Source organism: Zophobas morio, unplaced genomic scaffold (genome assembly GCF_036711695.1).
Source record: "Zophobas morio isolate AGI-343-1 ecotype UQ-CSIRO unplaced genomic scaffold, CSIRO_AGI_Zmor_V1 ptg000046l, whole genome shotgun sequence".
In the NCBI taxonomy this organism is placed as follows: Eukaryota; Metazoa; Arthropoda; class Insecta; order Coleoptera; family Tenebrionidae; genus Zophobas; species Zophobas morio.
Window position 1 is genome coordinate 1,626,961 of NW_026972151.1, and position 16,533 is coordinate 1,643,493.

General features: G+C 33.3%; 1 protein-coding gene across 2 annotated transcripts; it reads left to right on the plus strand.

Moving 5' to 3' along the window:
- The first annotated feature begins 2,201 nt into the window (after nt 1-2,201).
- Nucleotides 2,202-3,370, plus strand: LOC135142205 (uncharacterized). 2 transcript variants are annotated; one of them, XM_064073879.1, is made up of 2 exons: nt 2,202-2,279; nt 2,353-3,370. In XM_064073879.1, the coding sequence occupies exon 2, from the start codon at nt 2,369-2,371 to the stop codon at nt 3,272-3,274; it is 906 nt and encodes a 301-aa protein (XP_063929949.1). In that variant the 5' UTR covers nt 2,202-2,279; nt 2,353-2,368; the 3' UTR covers nt 3,275-3,370. The 2 variants fall into 2 exon arrangements, with proteins under 2 accessions (XP_063929949.1, XP_063929950.1); XM_064073880.1 differs by having other exon boundaries at nt 2,206-2,279; nt 2,359-3,370.
- The last annotated feature ends 13,163 nt before the right edge of the window (nt 3,371-16,533 follow it).

Here is a 16,533-nt window from a genome sequence, read left to right on the forward strand (position 1 = left end):
ACATTCTCGGATGGCACAGTGGACGAATTTCGCATCCATCAAAAACACGTCGTTGGTTGCTGCGCTGGTTTTAACCACATGAGACGATCACACGACATTGTCTACCATACTGTCAATAGGAACACACTCGTTATCACAGTTAAAAATACCTCCCAACAACTACAAAATGAAAAAGCAGAGGAGAAGAATAAAGAAGGTGAAGCTCTCATGAAACAAAAACAACACGAAGCAGCAATGAAAAAGTTCGATGAAGCTCTTGGTCTGGCAAATCAAGCTGCAACTACCAATAAAGTCAAAAAGAACAAAAGTCAAGCCTGCAATGAGTTTGGGAAGGCGTGTTTGCAACAAGGGTGCGATTTGGAGGCTGATGTTAAACAAGATAAGTCTAAGGAAGCACAAGGTAAGTTTGATCAAGCAAAGCGCATGTTCCAACAAGCAATTAGTTTGTCCAATGTTGCGGAGTACCAGAAAAATATGAATTTGGTTAATTTGAAGATCGAGGGGAATCGTTTGTTTAACGAAGCGAACGATTTGGAGCAAGCAGCTTTCACTTTGTTTAAAAATGGGGCAAGTGATAATAGTGTTGCACAAAATAAATATAAAGAAGGTTTAGAAAAGTATAAAGAAGCAGTGAAGAAGTTTGAGGCAGGAGCGAAGATTGACCCCTCGAAGTTTGACGACAGTGTAACAATTGCTAATGAATGTGTTACTGAGGTGGCGAAAGTAATTGACAATATTGATCAAGCCGAGCTAAACAATAATGTTGGTAAAATGAACGCCGATGAAGAAAAGAAAGAGGAAAGCAAAGATGACCAAGTTGTTGACACAAGTTTTATTCAACAAGTAGATGGTGCAGAAAACTAGAAATCTACTTAGACACAAAAACGGCCAGTAAACTGCGTTCTTACATATTTTTGGCAAATTGAAATAATCCCTATTTGTTTGTAATTGATTAGTCTTAAGATATTGTGGATATTTCCTCTAATTTATGTACTGCTAATATATATTTTTCGAAGTAAAATGTAAAATATTTTATTTTCAAGTACCACTTCAATTTTAGTTGGCCTTCCCAGATAAACTGAAAAGATTCTAAAGTTCACCACTATCATGTTACAAAAACTAAACTTATTCTCTATAAATAAACTTTGAATTTTATACTTTTGTTTTTTTTTTGAGCGAATCCTCGCCAACAAGGTCAGTTTCTGTTGCTTTTGCAAATCGTAAACTTTATTCAATACTAATGAAAAACAAATAATCAATACAACACAAATTTCAACACGAATTACAAATTGATTTTTTTTGTTATCTTATGGTTCGATTCCTAAGTAATTTAAAATTCTCGACTATCAGACTCGGAACATAATCTCTTCCAGTTATAGCAATTCTAGAATTACTAATTTTAGTAATCAGCAGAGTTAGGCAAAGCCGAAGTGATGGGTAATCAATCAGACAAATATTAAAAACGACGGCGCGACGTCAGGCGATAAATTTGGCTAACGGCCTGTGCAGTCCCAACCTCAGTCGCGTTTGATGCAATTCAGGGTTTATCTGATCAAGACCATCACGAAAATTGTGATGTTGAACAGTCATTTTTAATTTTTAAAGCCTTTTAACGTCTTGGAGAACTCGTATAACTGTAGAAAAACTTGAAAAAGTAGTCATTGTTATTAAGAACTCCCGACGTTGTAGGCCACGACTGCAATAGCGCTGGCGATCGGCCGGCAATGAGCATCACTTCCGAGATGCCGAGGTCTGGTAATTAGTCATAGTAACAATTATATACCCGATTTAATTGTCCATGTTTTAAATTTAGAAGAAATTCTGTTACTTTTATCTCAACCGTTACTTAGAAGCAATTCAGATGTGATTCAATGTTTTATTATCGTACTTTAACAAAAGATGATAATCATTCTAGAAAAGCTTAAAAGTAATAACTATCCCTGCATCGGAGTAATTAAAAATTTCAAATCACTGAATTCGATGTGCTATAACCTACATTTGTGTGTGTAGTTACAATTGTGAACATATGCGAACAACAATTTGAATTACCCGGTACAGAACAGGTACTGAATACGATATTGTAGCATCAAAGTAAACGTTATAGATATGTAATAATATTGTGACAACAAGATAATTTTTATCTTTTGCGGATGGGGAAATCCAACACAACTACTAATTATTTGTTTATCAACGTGATAAAAATACGGTTCACCTTGATGGCAAAGTACCCATCAATTTTCTTATCATACCGACAACGCTGTCATAAATAATCATTCACCGTGAGTACAACAGTGTAATTGTGTTTACAATCACAAACAAGTTTTTTAAACCAAAATTCTTTAATTTATTTAGCTTTAGAAAACGAAAAATGGGCGCCACATATACTGTACTGAAGATTATCAACAGCACGTCCACAGATATCGTCAATATTTCTATTACAAATTTCAATGAAGCGCATTTCTGGCCAGAAAATAGTCCCCACAAGAATTTTGACGGTAAGAAAATTGAAGCGAAGAAATCTTTAGAGAATCCTATCCATCTATACTCGCCTCGATGGCATTGTCCATTTACAATGACCTTTCAGTTTAAAGATGATGCCAAGGATGTAATTCGCATCCACCCAAAATGTGCAGATACTTACAAGTGTGCGTTCAAACATTTAAACAAAAACCACGACATTATTCACAAGCGAGAAGAAAATACAATTATTATTACAATAGAAGGCGAGAACAAAAGTGAAGATCGAGAAAAGGAAAGTAAAGAAAGCGAAGCCACTTTAGAAGAAAAACTTTTCAATGAGGGTTTGCGTCTAGAAGCTGACGGTAAGGAAAATGAAGCCAACGAAAAGTTCGCAGAAGCGAAAAAAGTCTGTGAGGAGAGTGGTGATACAGAGAGCTTGCATGTTGTCAACTTGAAGATAACTGGGAATATTTTGTACAACAAAGGCATAGATTTGACAGAGGAAGTTCGGAAACTTTTCGAAAGTAATACTGAAGCTGCCATCAATAAGGCCAAAGAAGCTTTAAACAAATTTCAAGAAGCAAAAAGTATATTTGAAGAGGGTTTAAAATACAGCACATTGTTTTCCAGTAGTGTCGAAATTACTGCACAACAGTGCGAAGATATGGAACATCAGTTGCTTGAAGCAGATCTCCAAGACTTACACGAAAACACTAAAAGATTGAGCCTCAGTGATGTTCAGAGACAAAACAAAAACACAGAGTATTTACACACAGAAACGTTTGTTCAACAGATCGATGCTACCATTAAATAGAACTTTTTTTAATGTTTTTGTCTGTTATACTTACTCAGTTTATTTATGTTAGTTCTGATTCTTGCATTTGAATAAAAATTTCTGTTTCCTAGATAATTATTTTTTGAGTTTATCTATCCTCATTTTCCACCGACCTCACTGTCGATTCCTTTTAAGATTGATTTTAAACACATTTTTTAACGATTTTGTCAGTCAGAATTTCCGTTAGAAATGTGATCAAACACATGTTCAAATTTTGTTTTTAAAAAATTTATATTTAGCCTACTTTTCACAGTTTTCTCTTTAATTTATCAACAAGTTGTTCATTATTATTATTTTTTTTATGTAGAAATACTCATGAAACAAAAATTAAGGAGATCAGTTGACATAAACTACAATTTTATAATGATGTATTCATGTGGTATTTCGACTTTCGGCTAGAATCAACATATACAAGATTTATTTAAATGATTATTATAGGGTCAAAGTATGTTATGGAAACGTGCAGCCTAGCACTTTATGCGGATTTTACTAAATGCTCAAGGACTCACGACAAATACCAAATACCACACGTATCTGTATAACTAGTTGATTTCTAGATTTGTTTATATAGTTTGTTTGTTACAAGTGAAGCTAATATAAGCGTGTTAAAAAGGAGAAAATTGCAATTCAAGTGTGATTCAGTTCTTACGAAGCCATTCGCTTTTGAGTTAATGAGTTCAAGCACCTAGTAAAACTTTTATGACTTAAGCGGCTCACGCCAAACCACCCTTATAAGGCAAACTGGCTATTGTATAACTTAACTCAGTTGACATATTATTTAGTAAAACTTTACAGCTCCATTATGGCAACAATGAACAGTAATAATCGTTGCGGTTCGGGTCCATAAAGCTTACAAAATAGCCAGGTTGACTTATAAGGGTGGTTTGGCTTAAGCCATTGCAGTCAAAAGTTTTAGTAAGTGTATGTCAAGTGAGTTTAGTATAAGTAGCTTCATCCTAGAGTTATAGAAGACATACCTGACTTTAAAGTTGGACCCAGGACACCACATGGATAGAAAAGGTGGTTTTAAATTTTATAAAAATAATAAGCGATTGTTTCTAATGGAGAGACTAAGCTAAGAAGAACAAATTTTTTTGCGTGAATATCAGCACTACAAAAAAGCAAAATTATACAAACACCTTTTTCTGCATGAAACATGAATATTTAGTAAAGTTAGTATATGTAAAAAAACATGGTAAGATATAAATATATTGTATTTCACGCTAGCAATAAACACGATTTTACTGAAGAAGATGGCGATTATCATAACATTAACCAGGAAAATTTTGAAAAGTGGTTTAAAAAGCAATTAATATCCAATCTTCCGGAACCATCTCTTATTATAATGGATAATGCAACTTACTATGGTATATGGTGTTTATTTTAGTTTTGATAAGTACACTATACTTATATTTCTGCTTTAGTTGTAGGAAGAAATTCTTCGAAATAGTTGGACAAAGAAAAAAGGGCGGCTTTGTCAAACACAAAAAAGATTATCCCGAGAAAGCGATGAACGACCAGATTTGGAATATTGTGCACAACAGACTGCTCAAAAAATCATTTAAATCACTATGTTCAAGCACATGGACATTATGTCCACGCTTTAAATATACATTATTTCTCCGTAAAGTTTGCACTGCACCAATAATAATCACAGCATATTAATAATAAATTTATAAGTATATAACAGTAATAATGATAAGATAATGTAATTATTGGTTCTTCCAGATGCGTCAAAAAACGAGAATGAAACATAAATGGATTACATGAATCCCACATATTCATTAGATTTCCGAATGCGTCAAAAAACGAGAATGAAACATAAACGGATTACAAGAAGAACTTTTAAACACTTAAAAAAACCTGATTGTTAAAATATAATCCAGTGATAAAATACACGGAAAAGCAAATATAGACTATTAGACTATTTGTAAATAACAAATAGGAGTACAATTTTTATTAGTTTGTCTGGATGAAGACGACCCACATTGGTTTAGTTTGTTTCAAACTGAGATGAAATTGTTTAAACTCTAAGTTTACCAATATTTTAAAATTAAGTGTCCAATTTTTTTCAAACATATTTAAATTTTACTCATAAATGATCCATCATCTTTCGTACAGCTCATAAGTTGGTAACGGTTGTTAAATCACCGGTGCTTGTTAATTTTCTATGGAAATATAGGGATTGCAACTGAAGAAATTACCGCATAAAAAAAATGTGATAAAAAACGAGTTACAGTATATGGTACGGAAAGGGTCATCAATGGCTCTTGCGCACAACTCTTGGCGACATTGCACACCTGTTCAAGACATGCTCCCTCCTGTTATTCTACCTCCATGATTAATGGTATATTTGACCGTTCAGAATCATTACTCTGTATTGTTAAGTAGAAGTCGGCAACAAAAATATTTTTCATTTAAAAAGTTACAGTTTTTAGTGAGTGGAAATAAAAATATCAAAATATGGGTATTCGTTTTTTCTTGCGCCATAGCATATGAGTTCACAACAAGCAACTATCTTCTGAGAACGATGCCTACAAACATACATATTTATTTAATAAAAACTATTTGTTGATATTTGTATGTAAATAAATATACATAAATCAACAGGGTTTTTTTTAAATATATCTTTATCTCCCCTGTTTCAGCTGACCTTATATGTATTTAAAAACAAAATTAACAAAAACAATATTCTCTTGTGAAAAATTGCAGGTAGGGGTGTTCAGTAAAATTTAAATGAAATGAGTATTGTGTCCTGTCTAACAAATATCGTATAGTGGCGGTAATACCCCGGGTAAAAATTTTTCTCGTTCTATCTTATAAACTTCGTGTGAGACAAAAAAATACCAAATTTTGAGAATGTCGTACAAATTTTACGCAAAAATTGTGAAAGTCATCAGAATTATATGCCAAACAGAATCTTTGGTTTACTTAACGTTTTACTATTCTACTTAATTCTTAATTCTACAATGCAACGATTTAGTGATGAAACAAAAGAAGTTATATAAATTTGTTGGATTATATAAAAAAAAGCAGAAATAGTTTATGTGAGTAATTACGGACTGGATATGTGATTATAGGGTGTACAGCCATATTCGAGTTTTGTACAATAACGATTTTTAATCCACTAGTGACAAAGCAAAAGGAAAATGGACGCCACGTACACAACTTTTTTTAAAATCATCAACAGTATCTTGTCATTATCTCCATCATAAACTGTAATGAAGCTCATTCCTGACCAGAAAATTCCACCATGTTGGAACTCATCTCGATGACACTATCCGTTTACATTATTGACAAACGAGAAAATATTGGTTATTGTTAGAACAGGAGAGACCGAAAGTAGAGGTCGAAAAACAGTTTGCAAAAGCAAAACGATTATGTAACGACAATGACAACGCAGAAAGTTTGCATCTTGTCAATTTGAAGATAAATGAAAACATGTTGTATAAGAAAAGTGTACATTTGGGAGGAGAAGAAACTGCGAATTTTTTTTTAAGTTACCGTAGAAGCTGTGATAAACAAGGCAAAGGAACCTGTAAACAAGATGCATATTTGAAGAAGATTTTTTTAAATCTACAACACAGTATTTTCTCCAGTAGTGTCGAATTTAGCAGCATTTATTGGAGTCAAACTTTCAAGAACTTCACGAAAACACTAGATGGTTGAACACCAATGATGTTCAGAAGCAAAAAAAGAGTAGACAATATTCACTTGAACATATATTTTCGTTTGGATATATGGATATAACAATAAATACACTTTTAACAATGCTTTTATTTACCTCAAAAACAATATTATTAAGAAATTACACATTTACTACTAGCATTTACTTCTTTTAGTTCTGGTGATTGCTTCGTTTGAATAAAAATTTCTATTTCCTGGATAACTATTCTTTCAATTTCTCCATCCTCGTTGTCCTCAAGCACAGACTTCAATGCACCAATTATTTTCAGCATTATTTGTAAACACATCTCTTCAACTATTTTGTCAACATCGTTATCACAGTTTGCGTTGGGAAGGTGTTCAAATGCATGTTCAAAAATTGATTGCAACGAGTTCGCATCTAGCATGCTATTGTCTCTTTTCTTTAATAATAATTTACCAAGGGGTTGTTTCATAGTTTCTTCTAAAAGCACCAAAAGGTCGCAACCAAATCCAGCAATTATACTCTCTGCATCTTTTTCTTTCATAAACTCGTCCATGGCGTTTATTATATTTTTGATGGCAGACGACGAAAATTTCTCTTTTAATTTTTCGTTCCTTTCTAGGGATGATTTCAGTATATCTTCTAATACTTTGAATACTTGACCAAAAATGAAGTTGCAAGTTTTTTCCAAGATGACGGCTTTAATTTCTTTCTTTTCAGTTCTTTCAAAATTCGTAAACAAGGTCAACGAAGGATAAGCAAGACCTTCCAGACTAACACAAATGTCATCCAATTTGCTGGCGGAAATCTGCGAAGTTTGATTAGACTGCTTTAATTGTGACGCTAATTTAACAATGTACCACTCCAACTGTGTCAGATTAACACTGAGACTAAAGTTTGACATTAAAGCGGTGGCTAAGGGTCTCTCAAGAAAATCGTCAAATGAAGACAGCATGTCTGGGAGGAGGCTTGTAATCAGTTTTGAAATGTCCTCAGATGACTGAAGTCTGCTGATCATCATGTCTGCCACTTCGTCTGTCAAACATTTATTTTCAAGACAATTTCTTGTAGACGCTTTAATTTTTTCCATTACTTTATCCAACACTATGTTCCATAGCAACGTTTTGGTACCATCCAATCGGAAAATATCGTCCGTTTTGTCGGATTTTGACATGGTCGAAGTAATAATTTTCATTATTTGTGATGAAATTTCTCTCAAAATATCATCTAAAGAATTTTCATCAACGCCTCCAGGTAAGGTTTCTTCAAGATTAATCAACAAGCTTGTCCCGTATTCTGCAAACTCTGACAATTCCAAAATATCTTGTGCACTCATTGCTAATTTGTCCTCTGGGATGTTTCGTAGGACATTCGAAACTTGATAACAAATTTTTAAAAGTTTGAACCTATGGTTATCAAGAAAATCTTTCGTTATTTTCTTAATAATGTCGATGGGAGTTGTTTTTAGCTGCTTGGTTAAACCTGGTTGCATTTGCACGTAGTCCATTAGAAAATTTGTAAATTTATTTTCAACCTTGTCGTACAATTTGGAAGACAATACTTTTAGAATATGTTCACTCATTCTAAACGCAAGTTGACTTAAGTCGTGGTTCGTTAAATATTCTGGATAACCCTGCGACAAATATCCTATAAAATCTTTTACTTTAGAGCACACTTCTTGAGTCAAGTCTTCAATTTCATCGTTCCCATTTCCATCCAGAAGTATTTCAAGTTGGTTGGCAAACTGAAGACCACGTTCGACGAACATATCATAATTAAAATCTTCAACAGAAAAGAAAATGTTGCAAATTTCTACGACTTTTAAGTAAAATTGGATATCATTTATATCAGTTCTTCCTGTTAGTTTACTCACATATGAAATAATTGTCTCTAATTGTGGTGTGCTAAACATCTGCTTTATAAAGGGAAGGTTTGTACTAGCATCTGGTAAAATGTTTTTGATTGCGTTTTCTATACAAAATTCAGATGAGAGAATTTGTTTAAGTTGATTCTGGAAATGATTAGAATCTTTGATAATTGTCTCCCACGCAACAAAAACTCTTGTTGAAATTTTCGCTGCAATTTCTTCAACAACTCTCGACATATCATTATTACAGCTTCCATCTTGAAGATTTTCTTTAAGGAGTGATACCAACTTTTCGCAAAATCTCGAAAATTCGGACACACTAATCGATAGTGATGGACTTCCTCTTAATAGTTCAGACATTGACGTATTTTTCATAAAGCTGGAGAATACTGAGTTCATTATAGGTTTGGCTTCCAACAGTTCCGCAAATTGGTCAACAGCCAAATATATATTTTCTTCTTGGGTTGTCATCAACTTTTTCTTCAATTCTGAGTCAGAATCGCATGATCTGTTCAATGCTTCGACAATTTCGAAGTGGATAATGTTCTTCAATTTAGTTTCAAAAAAACTGACCACTTTTTCTTCGACCATAGAACTAGTGAAGATTTCGGGAATTATGCCTTGCAAAGAAAGATCTCTTGACTTTTGATATAGTTTCTCACCACTGGATCTAATTTTTTCAGCATCCAGAATAATTTCATCCAACAAGGTAAATGCCCTTTCGGTGATCATCTTTCCAATTTCTGTTACAATATCTTCAAAATTATAATCGATGTTGCCACCCGGAAGATGTTCTTCAAGGTACGGTATCAGTTTCCCACAAATTCTGGCACACTCTAACATATTAATCAAAGTAGAAAAACCAGAAGATAATAATTCGGAAAATGGTGTATTTTGAATAATTGTTGACAAGTGGAAGCTCCATTTTTTGATAGCAGCTTTAAAATCTGTCAGTTGAGTGAATGCATGTATCAATGAATAAGTGATTTCTTTGTTCGTAGTGCACAGTTTTTTCTTAAGGGCAGGATTACTTTTGGAAAACTCCTTGATTTCTTCTGTAATTTTATAGGTTAAGAATGATTGAAGTTTTTGTTTCAGGTAACTTAGAATTTTATCTTGAACGATGGAACTACCAAATGTTTCTGAAGACAAGTTTACTGTATCAGAGAAGACTGAACATGTTCGATCGAAATCTTCAAAATTACTTTTTATAAGTGTGGCATCTTCGATTATGGCTGTTAGCAAAGTCCAAAGTTTTCCTTCTACTGTTGTTCCAATTTCTTCGATAACTTGAACAACACTGTTATTACAAGTTCCAGGAGTAAGATGTTCTTTTAAATTTAGTATCAATTTTTGAGAAAATCTTACGCATTCTGACAAATTTATTGAAGCCGAAATACCAGCCGTCAACAATTTGGTACCTTGTCTTTTCCCAGAGAGTTCTGAAGTAATATTCTTAATAAAAGCTTTAGATTCACTTAATTCTGTAAAATTATTTACTACCAGATGGATTTCTTCTTTCTTCGAAGTACAAAGTTTAACTTCAAAACTTGAATCATCTTGTGAGGTTTTCTTCAGTTCTTCAATTATCTTACTTTTGACTACGTTTTTCAAGTTATCTTGTATAGAACTGATAATTTTCTCACCCAAGATGGAGTTATTAGCTACTTGTAAGAATGTTTCTTTCATGGATTCGAAAAATGATTCATTTCGTTGTGATACTTGGTCTTCCCCAATGTACTTAGCATTTACAACAATTTCTTCCATTAAAATAAAAACGCCTTTTGATGTTGCCAAACTAATTTCTTCTATGACATCATCCAAATTGTTATTGGCAGTTCCAACACAAAGGTTTCTTTCAAGATGTGCTGTTAATTCTTTAGATAACCTTATGCATTCTGTTAAATTGTTTATCGCGGAAATACCAAACTTCAATAATTCGGCAGCTGTAGGTGTTTTTACAACAACGGATAACAATTGCGACCCAACCATTTTAATGATGGCTTTGGACTCACTCAGTTGTAAAAATTCCTCGACTACTAAGTTGATTTGTATTTTTTCTGTGGTACATAATTTTTCTATTAAAACAATGTCGCTTTCAAAAGATTTCTTCAGTTCTTCCGCAATTTTGTTAACTAAAAAATTTTCCAAGTTAAGTTTCAGGTAACTAATAACTCTTTCTTGAAATATAAAATTCTGATCAGTTTGTAATACTGAACTAGTTTGCTCCGAGTCTTCATCTAGTACTCTTCTCATCGTTTTTGCCAGATCTACCATATCGTTGATTACTTGTTCTACTATCCCCAACATCTTGGCTGTTAGCTTCATCCCCATTTCTTCAATGATTTCATCGATATCGTTGTTCAATTCTCCATCTTCGACATTACCTTTAAGGTTTAAAATACACTCTTGGCAAAATTTAACACATTCTGACGCATCAAGTGATGATAGTGACGTCCCAACTGTTAATAAATTATCAAATTGTATTTTCTTGACTATATTTGAAATTATCTTCTTTGTAAAAGCTTCTGTTTCAGACAGTTCAATGAAATTATCGACGACTTCGAATATATTTCCTCTGTGGGAAGCACGAAGTTTATTGTTTAACACTGGGTCTTGTTTAGATGCGTTTTTAAGTTCAGTGAAGATTTTATCATTGATTACAGATTTCAGTTTATTTCTTACGCAACTCGCAACTTCTTCCAAAAGGACAGTATTGGTAAAGTATTCTTCAGCTCTATCTTGTAATGACTTCAAAAGGGATTGTTCTTGGTGGTCTGTTTCTTCTCCTTCTTCTTGTGTTATCTGGAATATCCCTTTCTCTTGCAGCTTTACAATATTACGTATTGTGTCGAATGCATCTACACAGATTTCGTCTAAGATAACGAAAACTTTTTGAGTCACCTTTGTACCAATTTCTTCCACAATTGACTCAAAATCATTTTCAGCACGTCCACCGGCTAGATTTTTCTCAAGATTCGATATCAATGCCTGGCAAATTCGCGCACATTCTGATAAATTAATTAATGTGGAAATACTAGAGGATAGAAGGTCAACAGCTGGAGTCCTTCTAATGATCTTTGATAATTCCATGTTCAGCCCTTTAATGGTAGCTTTAAATTCAGTCATTTCTGTAAAGCTAACAATAATTTCATCGATATTTTCTTGTTTAGTACTGGACAACTTGTTTTTAAAACCAGGATTTGTTACGGAGCATCTTTTGATTTCTTCTTGAATTTTGCTATTTAAAAACAACTGAAGCTTTTGTTTTAAATAATTCATAAGTGTGTCTTGTAGAATCGGATTAGTGGTTGCTTCTGAAGCTATTTTCATAACAGAATTCATCATAGTACCATTTTGATCGGATTCTTCATCTTTGAATACATATAATTGATCAATATTAACTGCTATTTTTAGAGCGTCATTGGTTAAGTTTTCTAACAAATTCGCAAATTTTACTGAAACTTCTTTTCCAATTTCTTCTATAACGCTGTCCACATCGTTGTTGCAGTTTCCCACATTCACATTTTGTTTTAGATACAGTATCACGTTTCGACAAAACCGTATACATTCTGACAAATTAATCCCTGCTGAAACACCGGCTGTTAATATTTCGGCAGACTGGCTGTTACGTAGTAGTTCGGAACTGATATCTTTAATGAGACCTTTAGATTCCGATAGTTCGGTGAAATTATTAATGACCAGACGGATGTGTTCTTGATTAGATTTACACAGCTTCTCTTCAAACACAGGTTCGTTTTTTAAGGTTTTTTTCACTTCTTCAACAACATTGTTTTTGATGATATTTTGCAGTTTATCTTTTAAATAACTGACAATCTTCTTCTGCAACATGGGGTTATTAGCTGCTTCTAAGGCCTTTTCTCTTAACGACTCCCAAAATGATTCAGACTGAGTTGGCAACTCATCTTCTCCTAATATGGCTGACATACCCTCGTCATAAATATTTTCAGATCTTCCAACAAGATATTTAGCATCTACCATTACGTCCTCTAATAAAGTAAAAACTTTTCGTGATATTGCCAGACTAATTTCTTCTGTGGTTTCCGTTACGTTATTATCGGCGCCGCCGACACGAAGATTTCGTTGAAGGTGTGATGTTAATTCTTTAGATAACCTTATGCATTCTGTAAAGTTGTTAATCGTGGAAATACCAAAGTTTAATAATTCAGTAGAGGTTGTTTTTGGAACAATGGACAACAGTTGCGAACCAACCATTCTAATGATAGCTTTAGACTCACTCAATTGTAAAAATGTCTCTACCACTAAGTTCATTTCTGTTTTCTCTGTTGTACGTAATTTTTCCCTTAAAACAGGGTCGCCTTCAAAGGATTTCTTCAGCTCTTCTTCAATCTTCTTGCTTAAGAAATTTTCAAGTTTGATTTTCACGTAACCAACAAATTTTTCTTGTAAGACAGAATTTTGAACAACTTGTGATGTCACGTTCATTACTGAATTAAAAAAAGAATTGGTCTGTTTCAATTGTTCATCTATAATTCCGTTAATCGTGCTTGCCAGTTCTGTTGTATTTTTAATTACTTCTTCTATCATACCTAACACGTCAATTGTTATCTTCTTTCCAATTTCGTGAATAACTTCATCGACATCGTTGTTAAAGTCTCCGTCTACGATGTTGCCTTTTAGGTTTAAAATAAACTCTTGACAAACTTCCAAACAATCTGACACATCAAGTGATAATGATGATCTTCCTGTTAATAAATCATCAAACTGTATCTTCATGACTATACTGGAACTTATTTTCTTTATTAAAGTTTTGGTTTCAGATAGCTTAATGAACTTATCAACAACTTCAATTATATTTCCTGTGTTGGATGCACGAAACTTATTGTATAACACCAGATCTTTCTCCGATGCGTTCTTCAGTTCAGTGAAGATTTTATCGTTGATTATAAGTTTCAGTTTATTTCTTATGAAACTTGCAACTTCTTCTAGAATGAGAGTATTAGTAAGATATTCTTCAGCTCTGATTTTTATTGACATCAAAAGGGATTGCTCTTGACTGTTTGTTTCTCCTCCTTCTAGTGTTTTCTGGAGTATTCCTTTCTCATGTAGTATTCCAATAGTACCTACTGCATCTTGTACATCCGCAAATATTTCTCCTAAGATTATGAAAATTTTTTGCGACACCTTTGTACCAATTCCTTGTACAATTAATTCAAAGTCATTTTCAGCATCTCCACCTAAAAGATTCTTCTCGAGGTTCAATATCAATTCCTGGCAAATTCTCGTACATTCTGACAAATTAATCACAGTGAAAATACTAGAGGATAGAAATTCAACAGCTGGTACCCTTTTCATAATATTTGATAACTCTACGTTTAGCGCTTTAATGGTAGCTTTAGATTCGTCCAGCTGTATAAACCTATCAATAACTGCATCGATATCTTCTTGTTTAGTACTGCACAACTTGTTTTTAAGACCAGGATTTGTTGCGGAGCATTTTTTGATCTCTTTTTGAATTTTGTCATTTAAAAACAACTCAAGTTTTTGTTTCAAATGGTTCATAACTGTGTTTTGTAAAATCGGATTAGTGGCTGCATCTGAAGCTATTTTCATAATAGAATTCATCATAGTACTATTTTGCTCGGATTCTTCATCAACTTTAGCTGCTAAATTTTGAGCGTCGTCGATTAAGCTTTCCAACAGATTCACAAATCTTGCTGACACTTGTTTTCCAATTTCTTCTATGACTACTTCTACATCGTTGTCACAGCTTCCGACAATCACATTTTCCTTTAAATACAATATCACCCCTCGACAAAACCTTACACACTCTGACAAATTAATCGCAGCTGAGACTCCGGCTACTAATATTTCGGCAGATTTATTGTTTCGTAGTACTTCTGAACTGATACTTTTAATAAGAGCTTTAGATTCCGGTAGTTCAGTAAAATTGTTAATAACCAGACGGATATCTTCACTGCTGGATTTACGCAATTTCTCTTCAAAGACTGCTTCGTTTTTTAAAGATTTCTTCACTTCTTCAACAACCTTGTTTTTGATGATGTTTTGCAGCTGATCTTTCAAATAACTGATAATATTCTTCTGAAAATTGGGATTACTAGCTGCTTCTAAGGCCCTTCCTCTTATCGATTGCCAAAGAGTTGATAACTCATTTTCTTCTGATATAATTAACCTATCCTTTTCATAAATATTTTCAGATTTGTCAACCATGTCTTTAGTGTCTATGACAACGTCTTCTAATAACATAAAAACTTGGCTTGATATTGCCAAACTAATTTCTTTCGTGGCATCATCTACGTTATTATCGGCATTACCGACACAAAGATTTTTTTCAAGATGTGCTGTTATTTGTTTGGACAACCTTATGCATTCTGTTAAGTTGGTGATCGTGGAAATACCAAAGTTTAAGAACTCTGTAGTTGTTGTTTTTGGAAGAACAGATAAAAGTTGCGAACCAAGCATTTTAATGATGGCTTTAGACTCACTCAGTTGTAAAAATTTCTCGACAACTGAATTTGTTTCTATTTTTTCAGTTGTGCGTAGTTTTTCATATAAAGCAATATTGACTTCAAGAGATTTTTTCAGTTCTTCCTCAATCTTCTTGGTTAAGAAATTTTTAAGCTTAGTCTTCACGTAACTAGCAATTTTTTCTTGAAAACCTGAATTCTGAGCAGCTTGTGTTGCCGCGTTCATTATCGAGTTAAAAAGTAAATTAGTTTGTTTTGATTTTTCATCTAAAATTCCGCTAATTTTGTTAGGCAGATCTGTCGCATCTTTGATTAATGTTTCGATGATTTCCCACATTTTGGCTGTTAATTTCATTCCAATTTCTCGGATAACTTCAGCTATATCGTTATTAAATTCTTCATCATCTACGTTGTCTCTAAGGTTTAAAATTAACTCTTCACAAATATTTACGAATTCTGGTATATCAAGTGATAATGATGTCCCAGCTGTTAACAAATAATCAAATTGTATATTCTTAACCATATCAGAGCTTATTGTCCTAATCATAGTCTCAGTTTCAGAGAGTTTACTGAAATTATCAACAAGCGCCATAATATTTCTTGTGTTGTAAACTCGAAGGTTATTATTTAACACCGGATCTTTTTCAGATGCTTTTTTCAGTTCAGTGAAAATTTTATCGTTGATAGAAGCTGTAAGTTTATTTTTTATCCAATTTGCAACGTCTTCTGGAATTATAGTATTGGTTAAGTATTCCTCAACTCTATCTTGGTTGTCTAGCTTTTCTTCTTTTTGGTGCAGTTTTTCAATATTAATTATTGTATTTTGTGCGTCCATAACAACCTCGTCTAAGATTACGAAAATTTTTTCTGTCACTTTTGTACCAATTTCTTCTACGATTAAATCAAAATCACCTTCAGCGTCTCCATGGTGAAGGTTTTTTTCAAGGTTCGATATCAAGTCCTGGCAAATCCTCGTACATTCTGACAAATTCATTAATGTGGAAATACTAGAAGACGTAATTTCAACGACTGGTGTCTTTCCGATAAAATCTGATAATTCGGTGTTCAACGTTTTAATAGTAGCTTTGACTTCAGTCATTTGTATAAACTTATCAACTACTGAGTGGATGTCGTCTTGTTTAGCGCTGGACAACTGCTTTTTAAAACCTGGATTTGTTGCAGACCATCTCCTAATTTCTTCTTTAATTTTGCCACTTAAAAATAATTGAAATTTGTGCTTCAAGTAATTGAA